Raw genomic sequence first — 22,278 nt, 5'->3', positions numbered from 1 at the left:
CTCTTAGCTTAAAAGAGGGTATTGTCAGTGTGAGGTATGTTTTGTAAGTCTCATAACACATCTTTTTTTTTTTTTTTTAAACTTTACATAATTGTATTAGTTTTGCCAAATATCAAAATGACATAACACATCTTAAACTTATTAAACTTAGGGTAACCACAAGGGAAAAATCCTGTAGTAATTTCATCCAAACACAGACAGCAGGATAAGAAACAAGGAAGAACCTGTCTACAAAACAACCAGAAAACAACAGAATGGCAATAGTAAGTCATTACCTGCCCACAATATGTACCAGTAGTGCATAACTCCCTTACGACTCTAGTTTAAAGGTTTCTTTAAAAGGAATGTAGAAATGTCACAACTGTCTCTTCATGGCAACATTCTCAGCATGTCTATTTTCCAGATGGGGAGACTGAGGCCCAACATGACTAAGTGACTTGCACCTGAGTTGACACAAGATTCACCCCCAGGTCTGTCTGACCACCCAGGTTATTTTGGAAAGGTGGGTTCAGGGCAGACTTTTGTATTGGCGAATTTGTCCAGTAAAGGGGTTGGTGGTGGTGCTGTTCATGACTGATGTAGCGTGGGGGGAGGGTGTCGCAAACCCCAGCTCCATCAAACAGATGTGGAAACTGAGGCCCATGGAGGGGAATTGGGTGCCTAAATTTGCCCAGTGAGGGGTCCCAAATCTTTCCCTTCAGTCTGGAGGTGGGAAGGTTGAGGTACTAAAAAGGGCCCTCAAGGCTGAGGCCTGGGGGGTTGATAGGATGTTCCTTCACAGGCAGGCCAGCTGTCAAGAACATGCCTCTGTGCCAATGGAGGGCCACCACCAGGGGCAGGCAGCCCAACGGGGACGGAGCTCAGCCCATGGCCACCAGAGAAGGCCTGAAAGTGCTTCTGCACTGGGCTGGCCCCAGTGGTGGGGAGCCCTGGGTCACCTTCACTGAGCCCACACTGACCGCGGAGGATGTCTGCATCCACATCGCACACAAAGTCGGTGAGTCCTGGCCATCGGCCCCATGGCGGGGTGGGGGTGCCAGCAGCCACTGGGCCCCGTTCATCCAGTTGTCTGCCCATTCATGCATCCCGCGTTGAGTGAGCACCTTCTGTGTGCCAGCCCCCAATTACTGCCTCTGTAATTTGCAATCAGTTTTGTAAAAAGCTGATATTCTAATGAAAGTGAAAGTGTTAGTTGCTCCGTTGTGTCCAACTCTTTGCAACCCCATGAACTGTAGCCTGCCGGGGTCCTCTGTCTATGGGATTTCCCAGGCAAGAATACTTCAGTGGATTGCCATTCCCTTCTCCAGGGGATCATCCCAACCCAAGGATCAAACCTAGGTCTCTTGCATTGCATCTGAATTCTTATAGGGCTCAGCAAGAAATGCAATAAATAAGGAAACTGAATAGGAGGCGAGCTGTGAGAGATGATGGTAAAAGATTTAGCACTTGGGAACTTGCCTGGTGGTCCAAAGGTTAATACTCTGAACTTCCACTGTGGGGATGGGAGCCAGGGTTCAATCCCTGATTGGGAACTAAGATGCCATAAGCCGTATGGTGCAGCCAAAAAAAAAAAAGATTTAAAACTTGAGGAGATAAGGGAGCAAGCCACAGGAACATCTGGCAGTGAGAACAGCAAGTGCAAAGGCCCTGAGGTGGGAACTTACTGGTAACTGTGAGGCCAATGTGGCTGTAGCCACGTGAGTGAAGGGGAGACAGGGATAGGTGAGGGTGAACAGGTGATGGTGCCGGTTGTGCAGAGCCTTCTGGGCCTCAGGGAAGACTTCGAATTTTACTGCAAGTGAGGTGGGAGCTGTGGAGGACTGTGAGCAAAGGAGGAACATGGTTGGACTCAAGGGTCAAAGATGCTCTGGCTGTTGTGGCGGGAGCAAAGTGTGGTGGGTGAGGTTAGGAGCAAGGAACTCCAGGAAGGGAGATGATGGGTGAGAGGTCAGCCAGAGTCAGGTCTTAAACCTTAAAGCTTAAGGGCCTTAAACCCCAGAGGGAGAGTCTAGAGTTTAGACTTCTTCCCAGGAGCAGTAGGGAAACATGGAATGGTCATGAGAGCTTGCAGTGGATGTGCTCAGAAGTCTAATGTCTTCTGCCAGAGGAGGAGAGGGTATCTTCAAGGGGACTTCACTTACCTACCCCTTCCTCCAGGACACTCTCTCAACCCCCCTGCCCCATAACTGAATGGGGGCTTTCTGGTAGATTTCTATAACACTTCGTACTTTTCCACTGAAGGCTGATTCTTTTTTAAAAAAATTTATTTATTTATTATTGACTGCATCAGGTCTTAGTTATGGCACTTGAGATTTTTAGTTGCGACACGTTCGATCTAGTTCTCTGACCAGGCATAGAACGTGGGCCCCCTGCATTGGGAGTGCAGAGTCTTAGCCACTGGACCACCAGAAGTCTCTGACTATAAAGAAGTTAGACAGGTTTGCTAGGCGTGTGAATCATGCCTGGTCAAGATCCCGAGAACCTGATCTGTTTGAGGAAGCAAAAGATCTTAAGAATAACTGGAATATCAGTTTCAAGAATTTAAAAGGGAAACTAGATATTGAAAGCAGACCATGACTCTCTGGGTCCAGGTCATGGTTGTTCATTGCTGAGGGGGTTGAGCTTTCTTATGGGGCAAAGGGGGAGCCATGGAAGGTTTAAGCCAGAGAGTGAAATAGATTGGTTCTTTTTTTTTCAAAGAATATCTTCCTCTAATATTTGTCTTTTGTCTTTATTTTAAATATTTATTTATTGGCTGCATCAGATCTTTGCTGCGGTGTAGGAACTCGTCACTTGTGGCTTATGGGCTTAGTTGCCCTATAGCATGTGGGACCGTAGTTCTCAGACCAGAGATTGAACCTGCATCCCCTGCATTGGAAAATGGATTCTTAAGCACTGGACCACTAGGGAAGGCCCACAGATTGGTTCTTTAGGAAGCTGTCTCACAGGGAGGCGTGCTCCTTCTTTGGGGTGCAGTACACTTGGATGTCACGATTTTTTTTTTTTTTTTGGCCATGCCATGTGGCTTGTGGGATCTTAGTTCCCCAACCAGGGGTTGAATCTGGGTCCTCAGCAGTGAAAGCATCAAGTCCTAACCATTGGACTTCTGGGGAATTCCTGGATGCAGTGATTTTTGTAGAGCAATTTGGCATCATATAACTTGAATACATTCCCTGAGGGCACACACTTCCACTCCTAGATATGCAGTCTACAAGCACTCAGCTCATGTGTTCCAGGAGACACACACAAGAGTGTTCAGAGCAGCCTCATTTATTTTACTGAGAAATAAGAGGCCATCTCAAAGTCTGTGCAGAGGAGACTGCACAGATCAGTTGCATGTGGTTGAACACTGAAATACTATGCAGCCAGGAAAAAGATATTCAACCAAAGTTACATGTATCATGTGTGAAGCTTAAAAGCTATCATAGCCTGAAAAAACAAATTGCTGAAGGACACCTATGATATAATACCACATTCAAGTTTATAGCATTTAAAACTAGGTCATAGAAAATATGAAAATGATAAACTCTAGTTCAGGAGTATGGTTACCTATTTGCGATAGGGGAGAGGAGGTGGATGTAGTTGGGGGTTTCAGTCGGACTTGCCAAGTTTTATTTCTTTAGTGGCTGGTACTTGGGTGATTATAAATTATTCTAAAAGAACTATTTTAGATACAGTTTTTAAGTGATGTACGTATAAAAAAAGATGCTTGGGTGGCCGGTGTGGGGAATGACAATAAATCTGGAGGCTGAGCTGGGACTGGGTTTTGTATTTGAAGGAAGTGGGTGGATCCTAGAGAGAATGAAGGGTGCAGAAAGAACAGGACTTGTGACCAGTCTGAGGGGGTGGGATGAGTTAAGGACAAAGATGAAATCCTGGCTTAGAGAACCATGCTGAGAGGGGGCAAATTTGGGGACCTCAGATGAGATCTGTTTGGAACAAAGCACATCTCAGGGGGTCAGAGATATCTACAGGGTGACAGCCCAGGGTAGTCGGGTATTTCTCTGGGGCTGGAGTTCAGAGAGAGACAGGCAAAGTGCCAGCAGTCTGAAGAGCTGTGTTAGTCTATGCTAGGTTTGCTGTGGTAACAAGCAGCATCCCCCAAATTCTCCTGGGTTAAGACAATGAAAATTTACTGTAAGTCTGATAGTGAAAGTGTTAGTTGCTTAAACATGTCTGACTCTTTGCGACCCCATGGGCTGTAGTCCACCAGGGCCCTCTGCCCATGGAATTCTCCAGGCAAGAGAACTGGAGTGGGTAGCCATTCCCTTCTCCAGGGTATATTCCCGAGCCAGGGATCGAACCTGGGTTTTCTGCATTGCAGTCAGATTCTTTACCATCTGAGCCACCAGATGTAACCATTTAATGCTGATGCCCTAGCATTTAATGCTGGTCAAATGGTTCCCCTCTATCTTGTAGTTTCACCACTAGGCATTAGGGGTCTCCAACATTCCCGGGGTAGGGAAGAGGACAGGAGAGTTTATTTCTAGACCTGGAAAATGTATATTCCTTCTTGCCATTGGCCAAAAAAACTGTTCAATGCCCTCATCCTAGCTGCAAGGGAGACTGGGACATGTAGTTTTTCTGTGTGGCCACAGTATGGTCTACATATTGCATTGTCTTCTTTTGGCAGGGGAGGAGGCCAGGGAGAGGTTGTGAAGGGAGACAGGTCTGGGAGTCCACGAGGCTAATGGGAGCAGACATCAACTTCCTGATTCATTTCTCCCCTGTGCAGGCATCACTCCACCCTGCTTCAATCTTTTTGCCCTCTTCGATGCCCAGGCCCAGGTCTGGCTGCCTCCAAATCACATCCTGGATACCTCCAGGGACTCCAGCCTGACGCTGTACTTCCGCATGAGGTGGGCAAAGTCCCCTTAGAAGGCTTTTGTCCTCTCCCCTCCCTCCCCTGACCCCACCTGCCAAGACTTGGCCTGAGTCCATGCTAAACCTCGACTGCACCCCCTCCTTTCCTGCAGGTTTTATTTCCGAAACTGGCATGGCACGAATCCTCAGGAGCCAGCTGTGTACCGCTGCGGGCCCCCAGGGGCTGAGACTTCCTCAGAACAGGCAGAGCAGGGGGTGCAACTCCTGGACCCTGCCTCCTTTGAGTACCTCTTTGAGCAGGTGTGAGCAGGGCTGGGGAGGCGTGACTATTTGTGAGGGACCTTGGGCAATTGAGGAGCCCCCACTTCCCTCCCAATTTGCTATAGGTAGTGGGTTTCAGTCATGCCATCTGGGATCCTTCGGCTGCCTGAACAAAAGGGTTTTGGACTCTTAGGGTTGCAGGGGTAAGAGTACTGTGGTTGATTAGAGATGTCTGTCACAGGTATAGGATTGGGCAGATGAGGCATACATATGGGGTCCCCCCTTCCTGAAAGTAACCGGAAGCTGGGGAGTGAACAGGTTCTCACACCTCCCTTTCTGCCTGATTCCCCATCCCCAGGGCAAGCATGAATTTGTAAATGACGTGGCATCACTATGGGAGCTGTCCAGTGAGGAGGAGATCCACCACTTTCAGAATGAGAGCCTGGGCATGGCCCTTTTGCACCTCTGCCACCTCGCTCTCCGCAACGGTGTCCCCCTTGAAAAGGTGGCCAAGAAGACCAGGTATCTGGGAATGGGGCAGGGACATTGCACAGGTGGGTGGACATGCCCGTGTATCTGAAGGCCAGGTAGACCTTGCATACTGCCACGCCTTCATTCATTCAGCAAACATTTATTGAGCACCTACTGTGTGCTGGTACTAGTTTTGGGTGTTGGACACACAACAGTAAACCAGGCAGACGAAATCTGTGACTTCTTAGAGCTCACTTAAAAAAAAAAATTGTGTATTTATTTTGGCTGTGCTTGGTCTTAGTTGCAGCATGCAGGATCTTTAGTTTCAGCGTGCAAACTCTTAGTTGTGACACATGGGATCTAGTTCCCTGACCAGGGATCGAGCCCAGGGCCCCCTGCATTGGGAACATAGAGTCTTAGCCACTAGACCACCAGGGAAGTCCCTGGAGCTCATATTTGATGGAGAAGACAGGCAATAAACGAAATACAAAAGTAAAATGTATAGTGTTTTTGATGGTGACGAATGCAATGGGGAAAAATTAAACTGGAAAAGAGGAAGGGGTATCAGAGAATGAGGGGTGTACAGTTTAAAACTGGGTCATCAGTTTCTCACTGAAAAGGTGACATTCACTTTCAGAGATTTGAAGGAAGTAAAGGAGGGAGCCAGGTGGGTATTTGTGAGAAGAGAATTTTCCAGAGGTATCAGCCAGTACAAAAGCCCTGAGCCTGGGCTGTGCCTGATGTGTTGGAGGAAGTATGGCTGGAGTAGAGTGAGCTTGGATGACTCCCTAGAATTCAAGGGAAGGGAAAAGGCAGAAGTCTGGGGAGTTACTCACCTCCAATGAGGTGAGGACTGGAGCAATCAGGGCACACTGCCTGGAGGTGGCAACCCTGCAGTTTTTTGTTTTTCTTTTTTTGGCTGTGCTATGTAGCTTGTGGGATCTTAGTTCCCCCATCAGGGTTTGAAACCAAGGCTACAGCTATGAAAGTGCCAAATCCTAACCACTGAAAACAGCCAGGGAATGTCCCACGACCTGCATTTAAAGAAAACAAAAATTATTTATTTTATTTTTGGCTGCATCGAGTCTTAGTTGAGGTATATGGAATCTTCGTGATCTCTCTAGTTGCAGCGTGTGGGCTAAGTTGCCTCAAGTCATATGGGGTCTTAGTTCCCCGACCAAGGATCGAGCCTGCGTCCCCTGCATTGAAAGGCATGTTCTTGATGACTAGACCACCAGGGAAGTCCTAGGACCTGCAATTCTTTTTGAAATTATTTATTTATTTATTTTTGGTTACGCTGGGTCTTTGTTGCTGCGTAGGCTTTTCTCTAGTTGTGGCGAGCAGAGGCTACTCTCTAGCTGCAGTGCACGGGCTTCTCACTGCAGTGATTTTTTGCCAAGCACGGGCTCTAGAGCACAGGTTCAACAGTTGTGGCGTATGGGCTAAGTTGCTCTGCAGCATATGGAATCGTTCCAGATCAGGGATTGAACCCCTGTCCCCTGCGTTGACACATGGATTCTTTACCTCTGAACCACCAGGGAAATCCTAGGACCGCAATTCCTTTTTTTTTTTTTTTTAATTTATTTATTTTTAATTGGAGGATAATCACGTCATGGGAAATAGATGGGGAAACAGTGGAAACAGTGTCAGACTTTATTTTTGGGGGCTCCAAAATCACTGCAGATGGTGATTGCAGCCATGAAATTAAAAGACGCTTACTCCTTGGAAGAAAAGTTATGACCAACCTAGATAGCATATTCAAAAGCAGAGACATTACTTTGCTAACAAAGGTCCATTTAGTCAAGGCTATGGTTTTTCCAGTGATCATGTATGGATGTGAGAGTTGGACTGTGAAGAAAGCTGAGCACTGAAGAATTGACACTTTTGAACTGTGGTGTTGGAGAAGACTCTTGAGAGTCCCTTGGACTGCAAGGAGATCCAACCAGTCCATCTTAAAGGAGATCAGTCCTGGGTGTTCACTGGAAAGACTGATGCTGAGGCTGAAACTCCAATACTTTGGCCACCTCATGCGAAGAGTTGACTCATTGGAAAAGACCCTGATGCTGGGAAGGATTGGGGGCAGGAGGAGAAGGGGATGACAGAGGATGAGATGGCTGGATGGCATCACCGACTCGATGGACATGAGTTTGGGTAAACTCTGGGAGTTGGTGATGGACAGGGAGGCCTGGCGTGCTGTGATTCATGGAGTTGGAAAGAGTTGGACACGACTGAGCAACTGAACTGAACTGAATTGCTTTACAATGTTCTACAAATCGGCCATAGGTATATACCCATCTCTGCAATTCTTAAAGCACATATTTTTCAATCCCTGTCGTGTTATCACTCTGGAGGACCAGGGCTGTGACCATGAAGCCAGGATGCTAGGGAGCACAGAGGAAGCACCCTATCCAGCCTGGCTATCAGATGATGCTCCTGGGGTGACATTTCTGCTAAGACCTGAAGGTTGAGTTGGCTTTATCCAGATGTGGACTGCTTTGGCAAAGCAGTGGAGGCAGAGGGAACAGCATATACAGAGGCCCAGAGGCAGCAGGCAGCAAAGGCCCGTTTCCAGGGCAATTGAACTTAGAATGCAATTGCCCAAGTGCTGGAGTCAGCCAGGCCCTAATCGGGGGTCTTTTTCCCTCCAGGTCTTTAGGGAGCCCTGGAAAGCTTGGGAATAGGGGCAAAAGATAGCTAGAACCTTGAGCTTTAGGATCTCTCTGTTCAAGGGATGGAAAAAATGGCTTGGGACATGGAAGATAAGGCACACGTGCGTGTGTGTGTGTGTGTGTGTGTGTGTGTGTTTAATTGCTCAGTCATGTCCAACTCTTTGCGAGTTCATGGACTATAGTCCCCCAGGCTCTTCTGTCCATGGGATTTCCTAGGCAACAATACTGGAGTGGGTTGCCATTTCCTTCTCCAGGGGACTTTTCCTAACCCAGGGATTGAATTCACGTCTCCTGCATTGGCAGAGGGATTCTTTATCACACTGAGCCACTGGGGAAACCCAGGATGGGGTGTAGAAACCTGTAATCTGAATGGGCTATGCTGGGGACTTTGCTGGTCTAGGAATCCACCTGCCAATGCAGGGGACTTGGATTTGATCTCTGGTTCGGGAAGATCCCACGTGCCACCCCTGTGCCAGAACTACTGAGCCTTCTCTCTAGAGCCTGTATTCCCCCAGCACAACCAAAAAATAAAAAAATACATACATACATACATAATAAAATAAATGGGCTCTGCTGGTGGGCAGTGCAGGCAGGAGAAGAGGTGAAGAGTACGGCTTTGTGAGGAGCAGAGGGGCTTCCCAGAGCTGTCCTTTTATTGATAATCATATTAATGATCAAAACAATAGTGATTTCTCTAGTAATAACAATAGCCAATACTCACATAGTCTTTATTTTGTGCCAATCAATAGTCCTAATTCTCTTGTCAGCCCTAGATGTGGGTACTGATTCCATTTTACAGATGAAAGGACGGAGCTCCTTAGAGCTTAAGTAATTCACCCAATATCTGGAATTTCAGCCATGTAGTCCCCTCCAGAGTCCTGGGCCCTGGCCCTGACACCATTTGGCCTTGCTATGCTTGTGCTTTATCACATTTTCTTTCCACTTTCATAACAGCCTGCCTGCTTTTTATTGTTTGTACTTTTATTCAATTTTAATATTTTTTAGCTTTAATATTTTTGATTGAAGTACAGTTGATTTATAATGTGTTAATTTCTGCTGTACAGCAAAGTGATTCAGTTATATATATATATATTTTAAATATTCTTTTCAATTATAGCTTATCACAGAATATTGAATATGGTTCTCTTTGCAATACAGTAGGATCTTGTTGTCTATCCATACTAAAGCTTGCATCTGCTAACCCCAGCCTCCCACTCTGTCTCTCCCCCAACTCCCTCTCCCTGGCAACCACCAGCCTGTTCTCTATGTCCATAATTCTGCTTCTGTTTGGTAGAGAAGTTCATTTGTGTCATATATATTTTTTAATTATTAATTTTTAAAATTTCTGGCTGCACTGTTTTCTTCATCATGTTGTGCAGGCTTTTCTAGTTGTGGTACATAGTCTCTAGAATGCATGGGGCTCAGTAGTTGTGGCACACAAGGTTAGTTGTGGTATGTGGGATCTTAGTTCTCCAACCAGGGATCAAACCCAGGGCCTCTACGTTGGGAATACAGTCTTAACAACAGGACCAACAGGGAACTCCCTGTCGGGTTTTAGAATCCACGTATAAGTGATATCATATGGTATTTGTCTTTCTCCTTCTGACTTACTTCACTCAGTATGACAATTTCTAGTTGCATCCATGTTGCTGCAGCTGACACGATTTCGTTATTTTTCACGGCTGCATAGCATTCCATTATATATGTATACCGCATCTTTCTCTGCTCATCTGTCGATGGCATTTAGCTTGCCTGTTTTCTAGATGAGGCAGCTGAGGTTCAGAGAGGTTAAACCACTTCTCCGTCATGGCCCAGCCGGGGCCCCTGAACTGCCCCTCTTGGTCATCCCCACAGCTTCAAGGATTGCATCCCACGCTCCTTCCGTCGGCAGATCCGGCAGCACAACGCTCTGACACGGCTGCGCCAACGGAGCATCTTCCGCAAGTTCCTGCGGGCCTTCCAGCCGGGCTGCCTGTCCCAGCAGGTCGTCATGGTGAAGTACCTGGCCACGCTCGAGCGACTGGCACCCCGCTTTGGCACAGAGCGTGTGCCCGTGTGCCACCTGGAGCTGCAGTCCCAAGCCAACGGGGAGCCCTGCTACATCCGGGACGGTGGGCAGGCCCCTCCCGACCCCGGGTCTGAGTCTGCTGCCGGACCCCCCACCCACGAGGTGCTGGTGTCAGGCACGGAAGGCATCCGGTGGCGGCTGGTACCGGCGGAGGTGAGTGGGGTGCCTCTACCATCTAACAGTGGAGGGTGTGGGCTCCTGCTCAGCCTTGACTTTGGCCTCGGAAGGTGGCTATGGCAAAGGTGGTTTTCCCTACATGGCTCTGGGATATGTTTGTCTGTGAGTGAGGGTCTGTTTCTTGGATAGTGTCTTAAAGGTTCTAATAAGGCCTGCAATCAAGAATTAATTTCAGTCTTAATGTTCTGCCTAAGCATTTCCAATGCATGTTGGTTCCAGAACCCTTCCAATAATACAACATTCTTCTAGTCTGCCGTGGAATTAAAAATTTTCTATGCCACATATTTGGTTACCTGATCAGCCTGGATAAGCTCTAGGCCAAGTGCATTTCCTTCAGCTTGGCCCTCAATGGAGGGACAGCAGCTGTCTCAACCCCATGGTGATGAATCCTCTGCCTTCCCTCCCTGGGGAGCTGATGGCTAGGGTCTCTGCTTCTGGAGAACACCTTTGACCTCTGGGGCCAAGAGGACTAGGAGCCCCCTTTCTGCCCTCCCCAAAGTTCCATCTTCTGGTGACTGTATCTCTCTGGATGGGTCCCTGTCCAGCCCGAGACACTGCATTCATGGATAGATGCCCGAATAGGTAACCTGGCCCTTCCGGCTTCTGCCTCTCCCCAGGGAGGGAAGGGCAGGAGGACTGAACAGGCACAGCCCTGCTCTGTTCACCTGCCCCACTTCCTGGCTTCCAGGGGCCTGCTGATGGTGGTGCTGGTGGTGGCAGCAGGATGCCTGATGCTGACCCATCTGGGAAGAAAATGAAGGCCAAGGAGGTGGACAGCGAGCCAGTGGACAGGCCTCGAGAGAGCCCCTGGTCCTACTTCTGTGACTTCCAGGACATCACCCACATGGTGCTGAAGGAACGCCACGTCAGCATCCATTGTCAGGACAACAAGTGCCTGGTGGGGCCTGGGGCTGTGGACTGGGCTGAGGGGGGAGATGCCTCTGGCCTGTGATACCTGCCTGATGATCCCCCGGCCCGCAGGAGCTGACCCTGCCTTCCCGGGCTGCAGCCCTATCCTTGGTGTCGCTGGTGGATGGCTACTTCCGCCTGACCACCGACTCAAACCACTACCTGTGCCACGAGGTGGCTCCTCCACGGCTGGTGATGAGTATCCAGGATGGTATCCATGGCCCCCTGCTGTGAGTGCCTCGGCGGGGGGCGGGGGCCGGGGGGGACAGGGCAGGAGGGGCAGCTGCTGGCTGGACAGAGAGCTCTAGGGACTGTGGAGTTTAAACAAAGTGTGTGCACATTGACGTCTTAGTGTGTGCCTGTGCGTCTTGGGGTGGGAAGGCCTGTGTGTCCACCCACCTGTATGAGTGCACATTGGTGTGCAGACATTCAAGTCTCAGTGAGTACGTATCAGTGTGTGTGTCCTGAGTCTACATGCATGTGTGTGGGTGCATGTGTGTGTGAGCATTTGTGTCTAGTGCATACACGTGTGTCTGTATGGGCCTGCGTGTACTGTGCAAGGATTCACTCATACCGCATTGTACATGCGTTCACATCAGTGAGTGCTCACGTGGGTGCATGTGTGACCCATGCATGTGTGCAGGCAGAGGTTATGCAGGGAGAGAGGGCACCTGTAATGGCGTGGGTGCTGTGCCATTCTGAGAGTGCCTGGCTTTGGGACTGGGTCCCCATGCGTGTCTGGACGTTTAACAGCTGTGTCACTGCTCTGGTGACTGCATTTGATTTTGTTTTGTTCCTCTTGTTGTGTTTTTTGACATTGCCATGAGGTTGTGGGAACTCAATCCCCCCGACCAGGGACTGAACCTTGAACCCATGCCCCCTGCAATGGAAGCACAGAGTTTAACTGCTGGACCGCCAGGGAAGTCTCCCAACTGCATTTTAAATTGTCAGCGCATATTTTCACACCTGACTGGTGACTTTTTCGCGGCTGTGCGTTTCTCAGATGCTGGTGGCCATTGAGATATACATGTGGGCGTTTCCACCCCGGAGTTGTAATGTGACTCACCCCTGGTTACTGCGAGGCACTGCGCATGCCTGCCTGGACGTGTGTGGCTGAGAAGGTTGAGTGTCAGGGCTTATAAGGTCACTGATGTGTGTGTGTGGCCTCCCATTTGCTGCCAGGTTGGGGTTTGTGACTGTCAGCTCCTCTGGCCTTGGGTATCCCTTGCCCTACCTGTGACACTGGGACTAGCTGCCGATATGGGTTGGGGGTGCATCATAAGAGGTCTCACCCCTCCCAGCCTAGTCTGTACTCCAGAGGAGGGTGAGGCCTCCTCACCTCTCAAGGGGCTGTGGCCTCATGGAAGTCTGTGGGCCATGTCAGCATCGTCTTAGTCCATTCAAATAGAATACCAATGGCTGAGTGGCTTAGAAACCACAGACACTCCTCAAGTTCTGAAGTCCAAGTGCAAGGTGTTAACAGATCTGATGTCTGTGAGAGCCCTACTTCCTGTTTCATAACCACAAGTTCAGTCTTCTGGCTGTGTCCTCATATGGTGGAAGGGGTGAGTGAGATCTCTGGGGTCCGTTTTTTATAAGTCACTAATCCCAGGTCCGTCTAGTCAAGGCTATGGTTTTCCCTGTGGTCATGTATGGATGTGAGAGTTGGACTGTGAAAAAGGCTGAGCGCCGAAGAATTGATGCTTTTGAACTGTGGTGTTGGAGAAGACTCTTGAGAGTCCCTTGGACTGCAAGGAGATCCAACCAGTCCATTCTGAAGGAGATCATCCCTGGGATTTCTTTGGAAGGAATGATGCTAAAGCTGAAACTCCAGTACTTTGGCCACCTCATGTGAAGAGTTGACTCATTGGAAAAGACTCTGATGCTGGGACGGATTGGGGGCAGGAGAAGGGGACGACAGAGGATGAGATGGCTGGATGGCATCACTGACTCGATGGACGTGAGTCTGAGTGAACTCCGGGAAATGGTGATGGACAGGGAGGCCTGGCGTGCTGCCATTCACGGGGTCGCAAAGAGTCGGACCCGACTGAGCGACTGAACTAAACTGAACTGAATCCCATTCATGAAGGCTGTACCCTCATGATTCATCACCTCCCCCCAGGCCCACCTCCTAACGCCATCACCTTGGGGGTTAGAGCTTCAACATAGGAACTAATTGTATTCTTTTTTAAACTTCTATTTATTTAGTTAGTTTTGGCTGTGCTGGGTCTTCGTTGCTTTACTCAGACTCTTCTCTAGTTGCAGCGAGCAGGGGTTGCTCTCTAGCTGTGGTGTGCGGGCTTCTCATGGCCGGGGCTTCTCTTGTTCTGGAGCACAGGCACTAGGGCTAGCGGGGTTCAGTGGTTAGGGCTTGTGGGCTTAACTGCTACACAGCATGTGGAATTCTCCCAGAGCAGGGATCAAACCCGTGTCCCCTGCGTTGGCAGGTGGATCCTTATCCGCTGAGCCGCCAGGGAAGTGCAACTTTAGGGGAGGCAAAAATCCAGTCTGTATAGCTGCGGGGGCCCGTGGGGCTATGTCACCTCATGGTTCCTGTTTGTGTTTATGACCGTGCTCACCTCTGGGTCTGGAATGCTGGCCCCTGGGCTGTAATGTTACACTGGGGGAGCAGCTGTGTCTGTGATCTTTGACCTTTGTGTGTGTACCAGACTGTACTGTGTGTCACCCTGGGCATGGCGACACAAGTAGGAAGTAGGAAGTCAAGAAACACCTGGAGTAACAGGCAAATTTGTCCTTGGAATACAGAATGAAGCAGGGCAAAGGCTAATAGAGTTTTGCCAAGAGAATGCACTGGTCATAGCAAACACCCTCTTCCAACAACACAAGAGAAGACTCTACACATGGACTTCACCAGATGGTCAATACCGAAATCAGATTGATTATATTCTTTGCAGCCGAAGATGGAGAAGCTCTATACAGTCAGCAAAAACAAGACCAGGAGCTGACTGTGGCTCAGATCATCAACTCCTTATTGCCAAATTCAGACTTAAAGTGAAGAAAGCAGGGAAAACCACTAGACCATTCAGGTATGACCTAAATCAAATCCCTTATGATTATACAGTGAAAGTGAGAAATAGATTCAAGGGATTAGATCTGATAGACAGAGCGCCTGAAGAACTATGAACAGAGGTTCATGACATTGTACAGGAGATAGGAATCAAGATCATCCCCAGGAAAAAGGAATGCAAAAAAGCAAAATGGCTGTTTGAAGAGGCCTTACAAATAGCTGTGAAAAGAAGAGAAGCGAAAAGCAAAGGAGAAAAGGAAAGATATACCCATTTGAATGGAGAGTTCCAAAGAATAGCAAGGAGAGAGAAGAAAGCCTTCCTCGGTGATTAATGCAAAGAAATAGAGCAAAACAATAGAATTGGAAAGACGAGAGTTCTCTTCAAGAAAATTAGAGATACCAAGGAAACACTTCATGCAAAGATGGGCTCAGTAAAGGACAGAAATGGAATGGACCTAACAGAAGCAGAAGATATTAAGAAGAGGCGGCAAAAATACACAGAACTATACAAAAAAGATCTTCATGACCCAGATAATCATGACAGTATGATCACTCACCTAGAGCCAGACATCCTGGAATGCGAAGTCAGGTGGGCCTAGAAAGCATCACTGAGAACAAAGGAGGTAATGGAATTCCAGCTGCGCTATTTGAAATCCTAAAAGATGATGCTGTGAAAGTGCTGCACTCAATATGCCAGCAAATTTGGAAAACTCAGCAGTGGCCACGGGACTGGAAAAGGTCAGTTTTCATTCCAATTGCAAAGAAAGGCAATGCCAAAGAATGCTCAAACTGCCACACAATTGTAGTCATCTCACACACTAGTAAAGTAATGCTCAAAATTCTCCAAATGAGGCTTCAACAGTATGTGAACCGTGAACTTCCAGATGTTCAAGCTGGATTTAGAAAAGGCAAAGGAACCAGAGATCAAATTGCCAACATCCGTTGGATCATCGAAAAAGCAAGAGAGTTCCAGAAAAACATCTATTTCTGCTTTATTGACTATGGTAAAGCCTTTGACTGTGCGAATCACCACAAATTGTGGACAATTTTTAAAGAGATGGGAATACCAGACCACCTGACCTGCCTCTTGAGAAATGTGTATGCAGGTCAGGAAGCAACAGTTCGAACTGGACATGGAACAACAGACTGGTTCCAGATAGGGAAAGGAGTACATCAAGGCTGTATATTGTCACCCTGCTTGTTTAACTTATATGCAAAGTACATCATGAGAAACGCTGGGCTGGAGGAAGCACAAGCTGGAATCAAGATTGCTGGGAGAAATATCAATAACCTCAGTTATGCAGATGACACCACCCTTATGGCAGAAAGCAAAGAAGAACTAAAGAGCCTCTTGATGAAAGTGAAAGAGGAGAGTGAAAAGTTGGCTTAAAGCTCAACATTCAGAAAACTAAGATCATGGCATCCGGTCCCATCACTTCATGGCAAATAGATGGGGAAACAGTGGAAACAGTGACAGACTTTATTTTGGGGGGCTCCAAAATCACTGCAGATGGTGATTGCAGCCATGAAATTAAAAGACACTTACTCCTTGGAAGAAAAGTTATGACCAACCTAGACAACATATTAAAAAGCAGAGACATTACTTTGCCAACAAAGGTCCATCTAGTCAAAACTATGGTTTTTCCAGTGGTCATGTATGGATGTGAGAGTTGGACCATAAAGAAAGCTGAGTGCTGAAGAACTGACGCTTTTGAACTATGGTGTTGGAGAAGACTCTTGAGAGTCCCTTGGACTGCAAGGAGAGCCAACCAGTCCATCCTAAAGGAAATCAGTCCTGAATATTCATTGGAATATTTCTGAATATTCATTGGACTGATGCTGAAGCTGAAACTTCAATACTTTGGCCACCTGTTGCGAAGAACTGACTCATTTGAAAAGGCCCTGATGCTGGGAAAGATTGCAGGCAGGAGGAGAAGGAGACGACAGAGGATGAGATGGTTGGATGGCATCACTGACTCAATGGAGGGTGAGTTTGGGTAAATTCTGGGAGTTGGTGATGGACAGGGAAGCCTGGTGTGCTGCAGTCCATGGGGTCGCAAAGAGTCGAACACGACTGAGGGACTGAACTGAATTGAACCGAACTGGGAGTGGTGGGTTCTGTGGCTGGGCGTGTGTTCAGCTGCCGTCTGACAGCTGTTTCCTCTGTGCTTGTGTGTGTCGCCTTGTTTGCCACGGTACCTGACAATTATTATGCATGAGTGTGTGTCTGCTCTGTGTCTGTGTGAGTTTTCATGCATGGACGGTGTGACATTTCATGTGTGTGTTCAGACACTGTGTGTGTTCAGACACAGTGTCTGACATTTCTCCCAGCTGGGAGTGTGCCCTGCTGGGCAGGTTTTATGTGTCTTTGTTGCCAGGCGTGGGTCCAGCAGTGCCCCCAGGTGCCCTAATGGTCCCCCGCTCCTACCCACCACCCACCTAGGGAGCCATTTGTGCTGGCCAAGCTGAAGCCCGAGGCTGGCCTCTACCTTATCCACTGGAGCACCAGCCACCTCCACCGCCTCATCCTCACGGTGGCCCAGCGCGACCAGGTGGGCGTGGGGCGGGGGGTCCTGGGCCGGGGCTGGGCTTGCTCCCTGCCTGGACCCCTGCTCACCGCCGCCACCCCTGCTGCCGCCAGCTGCAGGCTCCGGGCACTAAGGGCTTGCGCCTGCGGAAGTTCCCTATCGAGCTCCAGGCCGGGACAGTCATGCTGGAGGGCTGGGGCCGGTCTTTCCCCAGCGTGCGGGACCTGCGGGCCGCCCTGCAGGACTGCTCGCTGCGGGCCGGCGACGACTGCTTTTCCCTGTGTCGCTGCTGCCTGCCCCGGCCTGGAGGTACGGAGATGGGGGCGCCTCGAGGGAATTTGGGTGGGGGGAGGCCTCTCCCATCCATGACAGCCCTCAGGGACCACTCCCACCCCCAGAGATCTCCAACCTCATCGTCACGCGGGGGCCTCAGGCCAGCACCAGACCGCTCAACCTCAGTCATCTCAGCTTCTACCGAGTCCGCCAGGAAGACATCACCCAGGTGCGTGGCAGGGGTTGGGGTGGTGGGGGGGTTTGGGGGGCCTGGATGGGGGGGATGAGACTGGGATAGGGGATGGGGGGTGGGATGGAGGGAGGGGGAAGGAACGCTGCAGTATGGGGCACCAGAGAGGCAGCCTTACGCTGTTGTCATGGAGAGCTTCCCCTCCACATTCCCCCAGCTGTCCCACTTGGGCCAGGGCACAAGGACCAACGTGTATGAGGGCCTCTTGCGAGTGGGGGGCAGAGGCCCCGAGGAGGACAAGGCAGATGGCGAGGAACCCCCCACGCCCGCTGGGGACCGTGGGCAGGAGCTGCGCGTGGTACTCAAGGTGCTAGACCCCAGTCACCACGACATCGCCCTGGTGAGTGAGCGCAGCCCGGGGGTACGGGGCAGGATGGAGGGGTCTGAGGCCCCCTAACCCGCCCTGTCCCCTCAGGCCTTCTACGAGACAGCCAGCCTCATGAGCCAGGTCTCCCACGTGCACCTGGCCTTCGTGCACGGCGTCTTCGTGCACGGCTCCGAGAGTGAGTGGCCCCTGCCCCCGACACACAGACCCCCCCAACATCCCCTCCCCGTTGACAGCCCGGCCCCACTTAGACTCTTGACCTTCATCCTCATCCCTGACTGTCCACTGACCCCTTGACTACACTCCGAGCCCTGACCACTCCCCAATCTGTGCCTGTTCGACTCTCACCTACACCCTGAACCCTGTCTACACTTTAACCCTTACCTGCGCTGTGATCCCTGGCTACACCCCAACCCTCCACCTCCACTCTGATTCCAGACTGCATCCCAAACTCCCTTTACCACCAGACACCTCTACAGCCCCACCCTTGTGTACCTTCTGACCCCTTCTGTGCTGTGGCACCATGCAGACCCCAGCGTTGCTGGCCCCGCTGTCTTCCCAGAGCTCAGCCCCTGTTCCTCCACCCTGCCTCCTCTGCATGTACTTCATTGTATAGGGTGACCACGGGAAGCCCCCAGACCCAAAGCTCCATCTCTCCTCTTTCTCCCCAATACTGGCCCGCGTGCTGACCCCGCACCCCTCCCGGTGCCCAGGAGGATCCAAGTGTCACTCAGGCTCCAACCTCCAGCTCCTCTCCCTCCAATCATCTATGCCTCCCCCTGGCTCCCCAGGCCCCTCCTGACCTCCATCACTTACTCTCAGCCTCCTCTCTGCCTGGACTCCAATGCCGCCTTGCACCTTGGCCTCACCCTGCCCCCACCTCAGCCTGCACTCCAGTCCATGTTTCTCTTCTCCCTAAAGTCACTCCCAAGTCTCCCCTGGTGCCCTGCCCCAGGGGAGCCTCAGCCCGTGGGTCCTGCCCCCGGCACTCTGGAGGGTGTACGGGTGTGCAGCATCTAAAGTGACTAGGCCTTTGCAGACATCATGGTGACCGAGTACGTGGAGCACGGGCCCCTGGACGTATGGCTGCGGCGGGAGAGGGGCCGCGTGCCCCTGGCCTGGAAGTTGACAGTGGCCCAGCAGCTGGCCAGCGCCCTCAGTTACCTGGTGCGTGGCCTGCAGGCTGGGCCTGAGTGGGTGGTGAGGGCCAGGGCAGCCCCTGCATTCAGGGGAGCATGCTTGCTAAGTCACTTCAGTCGTGTCCGACTCTTTGCAACCCTGTGTGGACTGTAGCCTGCCAGGCTCCTCCGTCCATGAGATTTTCTAGGCAAGAATACTAGAGTGGGTTGCCATGCCCTCCTCCAGGGTATCTTCCCGACCCAGGGATCGAACCCACATCCCTAATGTCTCTTGTATTGAAAGGTGGGTTCTTTACCACTAGTGCCACCTGGGAAGCCCCTGATTGGGTATGGAGGCCTCAACACATCCCTCTACCCACTAGATCTTTCCATGAACCTCCTCTGCTCACCCACCCCTGTGGCTCCCATATCCCCCTGACTCCCCAGCTTGATATCCAAGACCCTAAGGGAGTTGCTTCTGTTTGCTCTTTCTTGCCATTCATCTTCAGCCCCCTTGAGTCCAGTCACCCATTTCCAGAACACCCTCTGTGTGCCAGGCTCTGTCCTAGGCCCTGGGGACCTAGGAGAGAAGAAAATAGGCAGAAGTCTCCATTCTTGGGGGAAGCTGGCATTTTACTTGGGAGGGATAAACAAGAAACACTGGGTTGGTCAAAAAGTCTGTTCTGGCTTTTCCATAGCATCTTACAGAAAAAACTGAATGGACTTTTTGCCCAGCCCAGTAATAATTAAGTATATTACATGATGTGTCATAAAGTAGCAAGAACTGTGGGAAAAAAAGCAGAGGTGGAGATGAGGATTTGCTGCAGTTTGGGGAAGAGGTGAAGCCTTAAATAGGTGGGTCGGGGAAAGTCTCATTAAGGGCACCTGGAGGGGATGTGGGGCAGGGGTGGGGGGTAAGAGGACATCTAGGGGCGGTGCATTCCAGCAGGGGGGGCAGACAATGCAAAGGCCCTGGGGCAGGAGTGTGCCTGACACAGGCTGAGGACAACATGAGGTCCTCTGGCCTTTTGTCCCTGAGAGCCTTGGCCTCCAGTGCTGGGAAAACAAGAAGGACTCACTGGGGACCTTGGACTGCCTTGTCACTGTGACAATGTACTGCCATATCCATAATAACCACAATTGTCTTTTTTACCTGGGCCATGTGGGATGGGTAAGGGTAGGATCTACAGCCCCCAGTGACCATGCCCCCTTTCCACCCCACTCCAGGAAGACAAAAGCCTGGTTCATGGCAACGTGTGTGGCCGGAACATCCTGCTGGCACGGCTGGGGCTGGTGGAGGGCACCAGCCCCTTCATCAAGCTGAGTGACCCCGGCGTGGGCCTGAGTGCCCTCTCCAGGGAGGGTGAGGACCCAGGAGGTGCTGGACACAGGGATGGGCTACCCCACTCCTTTACCTTGCTGACCTCTGACCCCGGCCCCCAGAGCGGGTGGAGCGGATCCCCTGGACAGCCCCTGAGTGCCTGTCTGGTGGAGCCAACAGCCTGAGCACCGCAGCCGACAAGTGGGGCTTTGGTGCCACCCTCCTGGAGATCTGCTTCGACGGCGAGGCCCCCCTGCAGGGCCGCAGTCCCTCTGAGGTATGGCCGGACCATCCCTGGGCCCTTCCCACAAAGAGGGCTGGCACCCTCCAAGGAATCCAGAGGGCATGTTTCAGGGTTCAGAGCTGCCTCCCCTCTGGCTGTGCAGCCTCATCTTGCTGGGGCTCCATCAGTTTCATCTGTCAGTTGCAGTGAACTGCAGTCCCGACCTCATAACGTGCGTGTTCCATCACTTCAGTCGTGCGTGACTCTGTGCAACCCTACAGATTGTAGCACACCAGGCTCTTCTCTCCATGGGATTTTCCAGGGGAAAATGCCCTCCTCCAGGGGAATCTTCCCGATCCAGGGATCGAACCCACATCTCTTACATCTCCTGCATTGGCAGGCTGGGTCTTTACCACTAGCGCCACCTGGGAAGGCGCATAAGGTCATGGTCACAGCAGATAGTCACATACTTTATTTATTTTTATAAAGTGATAGTTTTTAATGTATTTATTTATTCTTATTGCTTTTTAATTTTGGGGTGCTCTGGGTCTTCGCTGCGATGTGCCAGCTCTCTGGTTGTGGCCCTTGAGCTCTAGAGTACACAGGCTCAGAAATTGTAGCACCCAGGCTCCTCTGGTTGTGGCACACAGACTTCGTTGCCCGGTGGCGTGTGGTATCTTTAATTCCCCACCCAGGGATTGAACCCGCATACCCTGCACTGGAAGGCGGATTCTTAACCACTGGACCACCAGGGACGTCCCAGGTCACATGCTTTAGTTTTAGGCAGTGTCCAGGCCATCAAACAGGCTGTCGAGAGGAGGGATTCCCAGAGGATGCCCCTGACCCAGCTGAGGGTTGGGACAAGACTTCCCAGAAGAGGTTTTAATTCAAGTGCAAAACTACCACAATGTCCCAGGCTGGGAAGGGCAGCCTAGGTGGCAGACACAGCCTGTGCAAAGGCTGGGAGGCTTTAGTGTATTCAAGGAGCTGAAGACCATAGGAACTTCCTGGGAGTTGGTGGGTGTGGCCAGCAGGACCTGGCCAATTAGAGGCTCTCAGTCCCAGGCAGAGGATGCTGTTTATAGACACCAAGGTGGGCGAGGCCTGGCTGCCTCCTTTCCATCCTGAGGCAGGTGGAAATCCAAGCAGAAAAGGCCAAGGTTGAGATGCTCCAGTACAGCACAGTCGGCTGGACTTGGGTTCCAGTCCAGACTCTGCAGTGATGGCCAGCTCTGCATCCCTTTGCAGAGGCTCAGTGGCCTCATCTGTAAAATGGGAATGACAGGAACAAGGAGCCAACTGGTCTACCCTGTACCTCTGAGGACTTGACTCTGCCTCCTTCGAGACCAGGACTGAGGGCGTACACTGACTTCTAGTCTCCTCCCCACCAGAAAGAGCGCTTCTACCAGAAGCAGCACAAACTGCCTGAGCCCTCGTGCCCAGAGCTGGCCACACTCACCAGCCAGTGCCTGACCTACGAGCCAGCCCAGCGGCCATCCTTCCGCACCATCCTGCGTGACTTCACTCAGCTACAGCCCCAGAGTGAGCACCTCCCCAGGGCGGGGATCCTGGAGGAGGGAGGAGGGGCTGGGATCCCTGCTGACACAGGCATGATGTCCCCAAGTCTTGGTACAGTGGCTTAGAGTGTGTGTGGGTTTCTAATTCACTTAAGCAGAGGGGAGGGGATATCCAAGCTCTCCGTTTAAAAAAAAAAAAAAGATTTTTTTTTTTTTTAAATTTTTTGACTGTGGTGGGTTTTTGATGCTGCGTGTGTGGGCTTTCTCTTGTTGTGGTGAAAGCTATTCTCCATCTAGCTGTTCCTCAGATGTGGTG

General features: G+C 50.8%; 1 protein-coding gene across 3 annotated transcripts in view; it reads left to right on the top strand.

The window, feature by feature from the left end:
• The window catches only part of TYK2 (tyrosine kinase 2), a 29,707-nt gene that overhangs the window by 1,100 nt on the left and 6,329 nt on the right, over positions 1 to 22,278 (top strand). For 2 of the 3 annotated variants that reach the window (XM_055544502.1, XM_055544481.1), the window contains exons 2-19: positions 152 to 263; positions 404 to 502; positions 782 to 997; positions 4,736 to 4,859; positions 4,977 to 5,124; positions 5,444 to 5,607; positions 10,080 to 10,446; positions 11,159 to 11,368; positions 11,452 to 11,609; positions 16,851 to 16,959; positions 17,049 to 17,244; positions 17,334 to 17,437; positions 17,616 to 17,798; positions 17,874 to 17,961; positions 18,823 to 18,950; positions 20,129 to 20,264; positions 20,345 to 20,499; positions 21,837 to 21,987. In XM_055544502.1, the coding sequence (XP_055400477.1) occupies positions 802 to 997; positions 4,736 to 4,859; positions 4,977 to 5,124; positions 5,444 to 5,607; positions 10,080 to 10,446; positions 11,159 to 11,368; positions 11,452 to 11,609; positions 16,851 to 16,959; positions 17,049 to 17,244; positions 17,334 to 17,437; positions 17,616 to 17,798; positions 17,874 to 17,961; positions 18,823 to 18,950; positions 20,129 to 20,264; positions 20,345 to 20,499; positions 21,837 to 21,987 (2,617 nt within the window). In that variant the 5' untranslated portion in view covers positions 152 to 263; positions 404 to 502; positions 782 to 801. The remainder of the gene's footprint in view (positions 1 to 151; positions 264 to 403; positions 503 to 781; positions 998 to 4,735; positions 4,860 to 4,976; positions 5,125 to 5,443; positions 5,608 to 10,079; positions 10,447 to 11,158; positions 11,369 to 11,451; positions 11,610 to 16,850; positions 16,960 to 17,048; positions 17,245 to 17,333; positions 17,438 to 17,615; positions 17,799 to 17,873; positions 17,962 to 18,822; positions 18,951 to 20,128; positions 20,265 to 20,344; positions 20,500 to 21,836; positions 21,988 to 22,278) is intronic. The other variant, XM_055544492.1, reaches the window with a different exon arrangement.

Source organism: Bubalus kerabau, chromosome 1 (genome assembly GCF_029407905.1).
Source record: "Bubalus kerabau isolate K-KA32 ecotype Philippines breed swamp buffalo chromosome 1, PCC_UOA_SB_1v2, whole genome shotgun sequence".
Taxonomy (NCBI): domain Eukaryota; kingdom Metazoa; phylum Chordata; class Mammalia; order Artiodactyla; family Bovidae; genus Bubalus; species Bubalus kerabau.
Note: the sequence above shows the minus strand (reverse complement) of the source record. Positions and strands in the feature narration are given on the sequence as shown.